Here is a 13575-nt window from a genome sequence, read left to right on the forward strand (position 1 = left end):
CATTTTACCCGAACACCATCCGCATATGTATGTAAAACGAATACTGAGATATAAAAGCGTTGATTTGGCTAATGTGTGGGTGTTGGAGTTGGAGGGGTGGGTTACGGAAAATATTATAGTCGTGCTTACAGTTCTACGATGTCCTCGGGCAATTTGGTTGGCACCTTGGTCAACGACTTCTCCCTGCAATTCACGATGCCCCCCTCTTCACATGAACATGGATGCGGGCATGAGGACTTTTGGTCTTCGACGCCAGGACCACAGTCCACAGTTTCCCCGTCGAAATCGCCGTCTACGAGGAGTTAAAATACATTCGTAAATTACACTGTATTAGCCAAAGTGTCACAATAGCCTTATAAGCCTAATGAGACCCTGCAGACTAGATAGGTACCTACTATTATTATACAATTATTGTTGGCCGCAGTTTATTATACCTTTATATATATACATATATATATATTAGTTATAGTTATATACACTTAATCAACTGAATGCGTATAATAATACGTACATGCGCATTTGACTGCATTACTCTATATGGACTGGTGCATAATAAAACTTACGCGTGGTCCTAATGTGCAGTTTGTATAGAGCTAATGAATTCGATAAATTGTTTGTTAAATTTTTTAAATTGAAAAATATAAATTTTAAATATCAGGTTTTTATGTGAATAATGATTTAACAATTATTCTGGTAAGTGTATATAAAAAGAGGACAACATGTAATTGTTGAACTTATACACATTTAATTGTGATTTAATTTTAATTTTAAATGTACTTTTATATTGTAATTGTTCGAATAAATTCAATATATATTTTTTAAAGCTATTTTTTACTCATTAAAATAATTGTAAAAAATATTTGCACTTATATAATAACAATACTATAATTAAAAATATTAAATATTAAAAATGACATTATAGTTTATGTTGAAATAATTAATTTTAGTCCTGTTTAAAAATTGTAGTGATAAAAATAATTGTCAAATACCTAATTGATTTTCATAATATACACATAAACAAATATTGTTTTTTAATAATTTTAAGCGTAGTTTTTAATTATATATATATATTCGCTAATAAAATTAATTAATTTAAAATGTAAACGTTATTCACACCACCTTTCAATGGATCTGGGAGATAAAATATCCGGTTTATAATAATATCGATGGCGGAAATTACATTAAATATCTAATATCCAGTGAAAAATTTCCTATAACTGCAAGAAAAGTATTTAAAATATTTATTTCATATGTTTTAGTGGGAATTACACAATATTATAGATTTTGTGTAGATTTAAATGGATTGTACAAAGAAAAATATCATCGATTTCATACTTTCATAGACGAAAATCGATTATCGACTTATATTATCAAATGTTATGCTACACCTATAATTATGATTTATGACTTTAAAGTTTATATTTGCGTATCTGATAAATCGTAAGAAAATCGTGAAGGTTGTATAATATTACTATTATTAAAAAATATTTGTTTGTCATCTTGTACCTATTCAATTATTATTATTATTATAATAATTCAAAATATTATTAATTATTGTCGTGTGTAATTACCGCACTGCATGTGGTGTTTATGCATATCGGCCAGTGGCAGACCAGCCATATTCGATGGCCCGTGACAGTGAGTCGACGATCCTAGTCTAGGAATCCTAGGTAACCATTGTTGGTACAACCAATCGAGCTTACAGTCGCACTGGAACTTGTTATCGGACAGCCGGATGTTTCGCAGGCGGTATAGGTCAGAAAACAGTCCCGGAGGCAGCGTAGTCAGGCTGTTGTTGTTTAGAGTTCTGCGGAAATCAACACACACACACATATGTTTCAATTATTGGCGTTGTTTTCGTTTTTAATTCCACTCTGAGAGCGTTTTAATGCTTACAGTATTTCTAGGTCTTTGAGTCCTTTGATGGCGTGCTCGTCAATGCACAGGATACGGTTGTTGTCCATTAGCCTGTAAACGAACGAATGGGCGGTATTGTATATAATGAAGTTTTTTTTTTTGTTTCTTTCGCAATTAATCGTCAACCGTGAAAAATAATACCATTATTCGCAACGTTATTGAAACCAAACAGTGCGAACGAGACAGAGGAGGCCATGCAGACGAGTAGGAAATAACGAAGAATAATGTATCAGAAAGTTTTTTCCCTCCGTCACGACGACGGTGAGACCAGAATTTTCTTTTTATTCTTTGGAGACATTTTCATTGTGGTCGATTAAAAAATATGAAAGAAATACTCTGCGCTCCGACGAACGAAAGCGATTTTTCACAATGCGTAAGAATGAAGTCGACGACGGAAAGTTTTTTTAAAAGGGGGAAAAAATTAACTCATAAATTGAAATTAAGCCTCCGCTTTAGTCAATAAGTTTCAATATTATATACCTGTTGGGGATCGTTGGACTATTTTTATTTTTGTTTGTTTTGTTTAAATACTTACAAAGTTCTTAAAGCTTGAGCACCCTTCAACATGCTCTTCCCGACGAACAGCAACCGATTATGGCTCAGATCACTGTAAACATAAAAACACCGTTATAAGTAAACAGCAGCAAGTTAACTTAAGTATATGCAAAATAATACGAGTACATACGGTTTATTGTGTACGAGTCATTTCGAAGTATTAAAATATAAACGCTTATAATGGATGGCGAGGGGGTAAGGGGGGCGCTTTTTCATATATATATATTTTTCGTATAAAATACGCCGTGTAATGGAAATGATGTATACACACACTTTCTCATATGCACATTTGTGTGCTAAAATAGCGTTTGTTTATCATATTTATTTTATTTTTTAAAGTTTTAACATTAAAAAAAAAAGTAGCAACAGACATATTATTTATATTGGTAGTCACTTGTTGTAGCGTATAATGGATTTTGATGTTTATTTCAAATAGAATAAATAAGAGTGGTGTAAAAATTGACTATCATCATGTTTTTTTTATTTTTATTCACTGTGAATTGTATTTTTACTTCTGTCCCGGGTTTGAGAGGGAAAAAAGGGAAAAGTCTCCATTTTCCCGTTAAATTGATTAGGTTTTTCGTTCGTTCCATTAGTTGTCGCCGAAGGGCATCTCCGGGGACTGTTCCCGCTCTGCTCCACTCCCGAGGTTTACCGGTAATTAACTTTACATCACTAAAGTCTCAGGATTTTCGAAGAGCTGAGTATATATATATATATTATATATATATTTTTCGTTTTACAGGAGTAATAAAACGAACATTATTCAAACCTGGATGAAAGCGGTTCCGGAGGGTGTAAAATTATGAAAAATGAAAACCCATAATGTAACCGCACAATGAGAGTGGTATACAGCACGACGTAACAATACATACAAATAAATTTGTTTTATTAATTAAATTTAATATTTATGGTTTATATTACCGCAATTGTTCCGAATGTCTTTACATCAAAACCGTTATGCAAGACTGAAATATAACTAAATAATTGAATTCCAACAACATTCGTGAATTTGATTTATTCCGGTTGAAATATTAATAATACCCTATCCCCTCACCCCACCGATCAACAGCGATATACTTTAAATGAAAATCCGCAATTCAACGAATGCGTCTATATAATAATAATAAATAATAATAATAATAATAATATGAACCGTCATTAAAACTGTGTCGACCGTGACGATAAATACTGAAACGTGCACGTCAACGGTTCTTATGAAAAAACGTCACACATCCATATTATATAGGAGCGTCGGGAAAATCAAATCTTGGGATATTGCAGTCGGCAGTGCGCAAACGTCTGTTAAATCTCTTCAAATATATTTTATGGGTGACGTGAATGTTGTATATATTATATACTTTTCAGTTTTCGTGGAGACTAAAAACGAATCGTTGATACGTTGGCAAATTCAATACAGTAAAATATATCTCTAAACGACAAAACGGCAAAATTGTTTCAAACCATATCTAACATATATATATATATTAAATAGGTATATATGTATACAATATACATGCTCACACCGTGGTGTGGTTGTTCTGTAGCTGTTGAGACTACATTAGAATATTACATATCTGTACGACACACTAAAGTGCTTTTGAGGTCTGAAACTTTCGAGTGTCAAAAACAGAGTAAAAATAAAAGAGACATTTTAAAAAACGTACGATTAGGACGAAATGTATATAAGTATACTAATATAAAATATAATATAAAACGTAAAAAGGAGCTGCGCTAAACCGGAAATTTTAATTGCTTCGTAGCAAACGGGCGCTCGTCGACTTTGTATTCTCTGACGGTGCCGGATTATTAATTACATTTCAACTTAGGTACACCCACCCACGCACGCACACACACCGAACGTACTGCGGAAGTGCCACGGAGGCGGATATTATTATGACTGTAGTATGAAAAAAAAATAATATAATTTAAAAATCTTCGATACGAAATACGTACCGATTTATATGATATATATATTATAAGTACAACGACGACGTGCTGACCCTCGCGGATCGTCTTCAGATAGCAAGATAAGTTAAAGAAAATACATTAATACACTATACAGGGTGAGTCACCAAACATACTAACCCAACATCTTCTTTTTTGTCATTAATAGCATGAGTTTATACAAATTCTAATTTTTGGAATTTTTAAGAATTCATATACAGGTGTCTCACGTAGATCTGACATATGGAATAATTTTTGTTGTATTCAATATGAATTTTTTTGGATAAATTTAAAATAGTAGATTTGTGAATTTTATTATAAGAACAATTTTTGATGGTAAAAAGATTTATCTAAGTCAAGTAGTTTATTTTTTAGAATTTTTTTAAAATTCAATATTTTTTCGATTAAATTAATTTGGAACGAAATAACTTTTTTTTTAAATATGATTTTTGAGAATTTGCTAATATGAGGATATTTCTTAAATTATTTACTTATAATATTAACATTTTTTTTTTTTGATACGTTTAATTAGCATATTGTTTTTGGATTTTTCTGAGGCACCCTTTATAATAACGTACTCAAAGACATTACTTTCAAATCTTTGAGTTATTACTCAAGCTACTACTTAAGGAGAGTCCTGTGGTGATACAAATGTTTGTTTTTTAGAATGAGTACGCCTTTTTTACTGTAAATTATTTAGTTGATAGCTTTTTTAAAAATGTTGCTCAGAGTATTTACCTATAAATTAAAAATTTAGACGAGTATATTATAGGTACTCAGTTATTAAAATGTTCATCAAATTTGAAAATATGGTCTTTAAGTATATTTGAAAATTCCAAAAGTCAGACTTTGAACGACTACTGCATTATCTGCAAAAAAATTGGATAATCATGGTCAGTGAGTCACCCTATATACGTATATAAGTACGATGCACTGACCCGCACGGATTGTCTTAAGATTTCTATACAAGTCAAAGAAAATATATTGGTACAACATATTCTATATCTATATAGTAATATTATTATATTAGCACAGTGTGATCGCGTACGTCATAATAATATTATATTCAACTCCGTCTCTACACGTTTTTTTTTTTTATATCACGTCAAAAAAAAAAAAAAAATGTGAAAAAATCTCCGTCGTCGATCCTCTCGGGACGCCAACACAGCTATCCCAGTGCACAGCACATTCATACGTATATATATATATGTACACGAAATACACTATTATAATATAGAGATGTAATCTACACGGGATTTCCGGTGGTAATATCGGCGTTAGAATATTATTATGAAACTTTCAGACGGCCTTCGTCACCGCCCGCCCGCGTTGAGCGTTTGTAATCTCCATTTCGCGACAACCCTCTTCGAGAGAGAGGAGCACGCCGCGCCGGGACCCTATATATATATATTCTTTTGTAGTCGTCGTCTGCGTAGTATGAGTCGTCGTCGTCATCGTCGTCGCATGCAGTACAGCAACAACAACGATGACTGATCGAACTAGGTGATTCATGCACCTTCGCATTATTATTAATCGAAGAATATTATATTATATACGAGGGAGAGAGAAAGAGTGCGACGGACTTACAGGGATATACATGGAGAGAGAGAGAGAGAGAGAGAGTGAGTGAGCTGACTGCCGCCGACGGTGACAGCTTTGCGGGCAATAATAATCATTTTCGGCGGGGGAAAAAAAGGGGGACGTTGGCCAACAATCGTGTCGTACCGTTTTCTTTTCGCGAACCCGAAGGGGCGAGAAACGATGCGTATATATACTACATTATGAAGAAATGACGATATTAATTTATGTACATGTGTGTGTGCGCGTATGCGGTGTGTGTGTGGTCACATATGCGATTATGGGAAAACTTTTATTATTATTATTATTACTATTATATTATGACGCGGTGAATCATTCGACACTTGCTGGGATAACGGTCAATTCTTGAGGCAATCAATATTATGTTTTATTATTTAACATGTATATACGTATTATTTTTATTTTATCTATTTAAGCGACTTATTAAATTATAGTTGATGTGATAGTCTTACATAATGCATTACATTCGAACGATGGTACACCGAGCTAAGACAATAATTCCCTATATGTGAATACGTGCAGTAAGAATCGGCAATCATCATGAAGTATGTTGTATGTAAATATATAACAAAATAATAAATGTTTAGGTGATATTTACATGCATCTATCGACAACACGCTTAATTTTTATCAAAATATTTTCAAACATTCATGATTTCCACTTCTCTACCCTCAACGAAGGATTAATGTACAGAATGAATAGATTACAATAAATTGCTGTATTATGGATGATATACTGTTAAAAATTGATATTTATGGATATTATTGTTGTTATTTATTCCGCTAAATATCACTTTTATAACGTTCAAAACAGCTCAACATTTACTGTTTAAAATAATTAATAGTGAACACGTATATATTTATTATATAACGTTATATATATGTGATATTTTCATTAATTATATTTTTCATTTTAAATAGGCATTTCATAACAAGAATGAAAATATGAAATTAAAATATGGTATCGGTTTTATATTATAATATATTTCGTATCAACAGATACATAATATTATGCATATACATCGCCTATGCGTACAATAATGTATGTAACACAGAAAAACAATTTAGCTTAGGTGCATGTGTGCAAAAATATTAGTTGTACAGTATAAGTAGTACACGCCTAAATACAACTATAGTAATATATTATGTTGGGAATACAATACGAAGGCGCGTGTAAGATACCCATATAGTCGAGCATGGCCATTTTTGCCAAAAACAAAAAACATACGATTTCCGTTTCGGCCGAATATCGAGTACCCCCTCTCATGGCAGTATTATTGCTAAGAAATATATTTACTTTAAGTGCTAGCTCTGGTATATAATATGTTATCGTACATGGTTGTATGTCAAAATATTTCATAATATTGCATTGTACTACGAATACTGCGATGACTACCTATAACGAAGATGGTATGAACTCCCCACAGGATATACTTAAAACACCCCTAAAAAAAAAAGTTGGCTACGCGCCTGCTGCAGTGTATACAGCGGAGACGGACGGTGTACCATCATTTACAGACGTATATAGAGTGGTGGCTAAAGTATTGTAGTAGGTACATAATATTTAGTCGTTGTTCATAAATCAAACGGAACATGATGATTTATACGTATTCGAATAATATACAACGTAACATATATTATTATTAATATTATTTTATACGGCAGGACTATAATATAATATAGTGGGTGTTGCATTACGATTTTAATCGGATGTTTCGTATCGCGATCGAGTCGTTTAATACGAACTACTAAACTATACGCACTGTTGTATTATTATACATTATAATATACACCGCTGCTGTACATCGAAAACGATAGGTTATATATATACCGGTGGTCCATTTGACATATAGCACTCATTATTTAAAAAAAATATTAACGTTTTTGAAAATATATTTTTACTATTTTTTTATCGGTATATTTTTATCATTTTTTTACTTATCTTTTATGACATATGCATTTTAAATTCATTTAAAAAAAAATACATCAATGTATAGAAATACAATTTTACAGTAGATTATGAATAATAATGATGTATAACTATTTAAAGTTTTAATCATAAGAGTGGATAGTGCTACTATACAAGGGTACCCAGCAAAATGTTGGTCCATTACTACTCTCGTCTAAACTTTGAATAATATTACAAATGTAGGTATAACCAATGTCCAATAAACTAGATAGGTAGACTTGTTCAAATTTTTATTTTTATTGATCGAAATTATCAAAACAATTTTCTGCTCAGGAATGTGCAATTAAAAACTTAAGTTATTATTTAAAATAGTAGAATTCTTTTTAAAAAATGATAGCGATAAAAAAGTTTTTTTCCAAAAATATTGTTTTTTAATGACTTAAAATTATATGTAAAAAAATATTTTCAAGAGCGTTAGTGTTTTCTATTATAACGAGTGTCTCGCGTTAAAAGAATCATTCCATATCGGGATAATTATTATCAATTGGACACGCTAAAATGTTGTATCACTATATCTATACGCATTATACGAGCGAATCAAATGATATTTTAATGGTTTCGGTAAATGGTTTTTATTAATGTCAGAGGAGGTGGCTGCGCGGTGCACTAGTTATTAATCACCTACCTAGTCATTAGTTTAATACTACACCATACAATAATAATATTATGTGTTACCGCGGTTACTATTATATATTATTAAAGACTACGACCGTCAACTCATCGCACACCTCCTCGTGTGTGGCACACGGCCACCGTTTATCTCAGACGCACTGCATGTTATATTATGTAATAATATAATATTTGCACCTATGTTATGCACCAGGTAGTACGACGGATTTTCCTCCAGACGTAGGTACGAATACCCTTTCAAGGGAAATAGGAAATCCGTGCCGAGCTGAAATCCCGGAAGTCCGAGAATTAAACGCGCACGTATATATGTGTGTTATGCGGAGGTATATATATGTAATCGCGTACGAGGGTAAATCCTCTTAACAACCGCGTACCGGCGGCAGTCGTGTTTTTATAAAAACAGTTGGGGTATTTGTAATACATATTTTATGCTAAGGTGTCTTGAATAAAATTACGCGACAACAACGGCTCAGCGCATTTGAATTCGTTTTTCTATGAGTGCAGCACGGGATATCGTATATACACACTGCACTGATGTATATAGGTAGATATAGTGTGTGTACTCTTGTATTTATCATATATTTATAACTCGGCAGTGATTCCTTTGATTTACGTCGATTTTCCGGAACATATTATTGGCATTCATATTTTGTTTCGTGTAAAGTTGAACTGCACATGACGACTTATGGAACTTGAGTTTATTATTTTTTTTCGTCCGACTATATTAAAACATTTGCCAATTGGAAAATATTAAATGTAGCAGCTAGTAATAAGCAATCCAGTACGACGATCTACTAACTCAAACCACATCCACGAAGTAGTATATTTCTAATGGAAGTCTATTTTACGGGTGAGAAGTTGAGAATCTATTTTGTTGTTTATTAGGTTATTGAAAATGTACAATTAAATAAATGTAGCACAAGAGATTGATCACTTTTAAGCTCTAATCCCCTAGATAATTTTCTTAATATTTTTAGTTGAAATATGAAATTAACATGTCACCTTATACTCCGCATATAGCTTACACATCACAAGTTAACAGTTAACATGAACATACTTAGTACCTACCTACTCTACTCATGGTAAAAAGTATTTTTTTAATAAATAAATTTAGTTTTTTAAAACTGCATATAGAGTAAATAATGTAATTTTCACAGCTTATAGGTATGATATTGTATCTAATAATATAATACACAAGTATTATGGTCGTATGTATATTTTATAGGATGGTACACGGATGCATCATGCATCCTATGAAATATTTTTATTATTCGCCTACAAAACTGATAAAAAGCGTATGAATAAAAAATGGTTCGAAAATGTGCTGCATGGGTTATCATACACAATATTAAAATATGTAATATTATTCACAATCTATATGTTTATTTATTTATGTATATATATATATATATATAAATTCGTACCAATATACTTAGCGTCGTAACAGATGTATATATATATGATATATAATACGATTCGAAATAAACGCGCTGCGTTGTTCTCTCTATAGCTTGTTTACCAAAGACTCATACCTATACATACTCACACACGCACTTACAAGCTCGCGTGACGGATAAAAACTAAAAAATTCGTCAGAACGGCTTATGCAACTGGTATATGTACATATAAATAATAAAATACACATATTATGCCTATATGGTTATATGTACGATTGTGTGAGTGAATCTCGTGTGTTGTGCGGTCTTGAGCTGAAGTAAAAAGGGGAAAATATATTTCCTCCACCTGCATTTACCCTTAGGCTTAAACTCACCATTATAATCATATCATACACACACACACACACACACACACACACACACACACACACACACACACACACACACACACACACACACACACACACACACACGCACACAATACCTGCAGCATATATAGGCAGCACGCTGGCGACTGGTCCTGCGCGATTATTATGTTGTCAGCTCGTTTGAAAATGATAATAACAATGGTGTCTGTCTATCTATTCGACGAGCGCGCACTACATAATAATATTATCCACTTCAGACGAAGAGAGGGCTCGCACATATTATACGTGCCCAAGTAATTTTTCATAATTCCGTCCTGCCCGCTTGCAACTACCCCCATCATATGTAATACGCCAGCGTCCTGACCGTTATTATATTATTATCTTATTGTTTGTTATTTATTTAAAAAAAATTTCTTTATATACCACCCCACCCCACCCCCTTACTCCCTCTCAATTGGTCTCACTCTAGCTCTCATCGGGTTTTTTTTTTACCACATATAACAATAATAATTGTATCTGTTGACCAATTTGTAGCACCGAACGTGCGCTCCTTTTGGTGTACATATTACATATTATATTGTGTATACCCGTAAAACGTTGTTCGTGCGCAACACGTGATTTACTCATTGTGTGACGCTAATGGATCTACATAAGAATTAACGCACGAGAAGTCGCTTCAAGGGTCACGCTCGTGATACCGTTGCCGCCGCCACCACCACGCCACCGACTTCGTCATCGTCGTCGTATACCCTTTCCAAAGTCATCGTGTACATTTTTAACTACATAATTTTTCATGCACGTGTATGCGGGCGTAAGGGTTTAACCTCTAGAAGTTGTGCGGTAATAGTGGTTTTTAATGAAAGCAATTTTCACGCTAAGGGATGTCATCGTGTTTGTCCAAGTTGAAACATGGTTTTATCACTTACAGAGAGAACACGAATTCATAAACTCGCTACAAGATAAAAATCGTAATTGCATAATAATCATACTGCTGTGTAAAATAATAATAAAAAAAACAATTTGATATGCATGGTTTTACAGCTTGGATCCCGTATTGTAGTATAGGTAATATTATATTGTTGTCTATTTGTTACGATCGTAAAAATTATGTATTTGGTTTAAAAGTGCGCAAACATCCAACACCATAACTTATAATATTTGTATAAAGTACTTATACTATATAAATGTGAGTTCAGTTAAAAATATTTTAACGAATGTGTGAAAACGTTGAAGTAAATTTCTTTAGATACCTATTACTAAAATCGCTTAAAACATAGTGTAGGTATATAAATTAATAAAATAAAATTCATATTTTAATCGTTAATTATTTTTTTATTTATTTTTATACTACCTATATACGTATATATATCATATTAAACCATAAAATTGTTATTAGACGATAATTTTTCCATATTATCTATATAATATAATGAATAAATATAGGTATTAGTGAGTTATTTTATTCGGTCTAGACTTGAAATACCTCCCGATTGCACCCAAGTATAAAACTACTATTTTGTTAGAGCAGTATATAGATTTATAATTGATAATATTTTAAAATGCATATTTTTAAAGTTTCATTATTTAATCGATTGCGAATATACGATGAAACATTAAGTTATATATTATAGTAAATATATAAACAGTGAAAATAATTACAATTCATTTTAGCACCAACTAAAAGTTTATAAGTATTTTCATTCAACAAATTGTATATAAGTTAAAGTTTCAATTAAAAATGAAATGCAATTTACGGGGTAAACGAAACTATTAATATATTTAAAAAAAAAAAATGTTTTAATAGGTTATTCAATCCGAATTTAATGTAACTTGATTTGAAATTAATTGCTCATCTATTTAGCAAAATTTTTTTTATTCCTTAGTTAATTCATTTGTTTTACAAAGTTTATTTTGAAAAACCTGAAAAAAAAATAAGATGCTACCCCTTATGCTTGCCCTTATTATTATAATATTATAAGCATAATCTGATGAAAAACAAATTAACACACATATTCGAGTATACTCATATATGCACGCATGTGTTGGTCAGAATGATGATTCAACGAAATAAATTTCAATCGATTTTGAACAGTCGTTTTTGCACTTCATGCCCAAAATGTAATTTAGGTAATTTTTTCTTTTTGCTTGTACACTTTCCCTAACTTACAATGATAGATTTCCCAATACGACACTTAAAGTATTTTTTCCCCCTTCCGTTTCTCCATCTCCCCCCAAAAACCATATGCGTAACTACTCCACTGCCACACGTACATAAAAATGACGTCACCCGAACTTCGGGCACGCTCCCCCGCAGTAGCAATAATTGTAAAGCCAGACTATAAATTAAATCCGGGTGATCCGTGTAATCATAGTCGCCTACGCTGGCCGCCCTCGTACTTACAGTATGCATCATGTCGCGCGGCGATGCATACCGTTGGTGTCTGCGTTTTGTTTTTGGGGTGAGGAGATGTTTTTTTACCATCCACCCCCGCCGACGACCGATCGCCATAGAAGGGTTTACCACTGAGTCACTACTCCTCATATATACGCACTATACTATTAAACTCGCATGCCGACGCCACCGTATATGTATATGTATTGTAATATTATATTATTATACGCGTATACAGGGTGGGCCGTTATGTTTTCATGCACAGCATAGTCTGTATAAGCTGTGCAAACTTTTCACAGCCAATACGCGTGAAATTCTGAACAGAGGATTGCTGCGTTATTTTTAACCGCAAAACGTCGTTGCTGTCGACCCTTAGGTAATATATATAACTACACGTTTTTCATTTTGGAAACACGCTCACCGTTGCAGGATTTTTGCTAACAATTTTCTTTCTAGTCGTAACCTAGTCCGATATACTATACCATTACCTATTGATATTAACCATACTTATTTGTGCCTATGAGATAAGTATCAAAAATGTCTTGCTAAATTACTATCTACGAGTTTAGAGTAATAGTAAAAAATATATGAGTCTACGAAAAATTCTAAAATTCTATCATTCAAGGATATATCTACCTATTAACTCTACGGTCACTATCAGAGTCACAAAATATAAAAATAAAAAATGAAAATGATTTATTTTGGTAGAATTTTAATACACGCATATTTTAGTAGCAGTACGACGTATTTTCGTTATATTTTCCATTTCACCGTTGTTTTAAGTATTATTATTAGTATGCAA

The 13575-nt window shown here is 32.4% G+C and overlaps 1 protein-coding gene across 1 annotated transcript in view; it reads right to left on the reverse strand.

The window, feature by feature from the left end:
• Window positions 1-13575, reverse strand: part of sli (slit guidance ligand) — a 140828-nt gene that overhangs the window by 27693 nt on the left and 99560 nt on the right. The window contains exons 5-8 of the mRNA XM_015510611.2: window positions 2453-2524; window positions 1897-1968; window positions 1572-1807; window positions 130-292 (exon numbers count right to left, since the gene is read on the reverse strand). Coding sequence (XP_015366097.2) covers window positions 130-292; window positions 1572-1807; window positions 1897-1968; window positions 2453-2524 — 543 coding nt within the window. The remainder of the gene's footprint in view (window positions 1-129; window positions 293-1571; window positions 1808-1896; window positions 1969-2452; window positions 2525-13575) is intronic.

This window comes from Diuraphis noxia, unplaced genomic scaffold (genome assembly GCF_037042655.1).
Source record: "Diuraphis noxia isolate RWA-SAM2 unplaced genomic scaffold, SU_Dnox_SAM2 contig0002, whole genome shotgun sequence".
Classification (NCBI taxonomy): Eukaryota; Metazoa; Arthropoda; class Insecta; order Hemiptera; family Aphididae; genus Diuraphis; species Diuraphis noxia.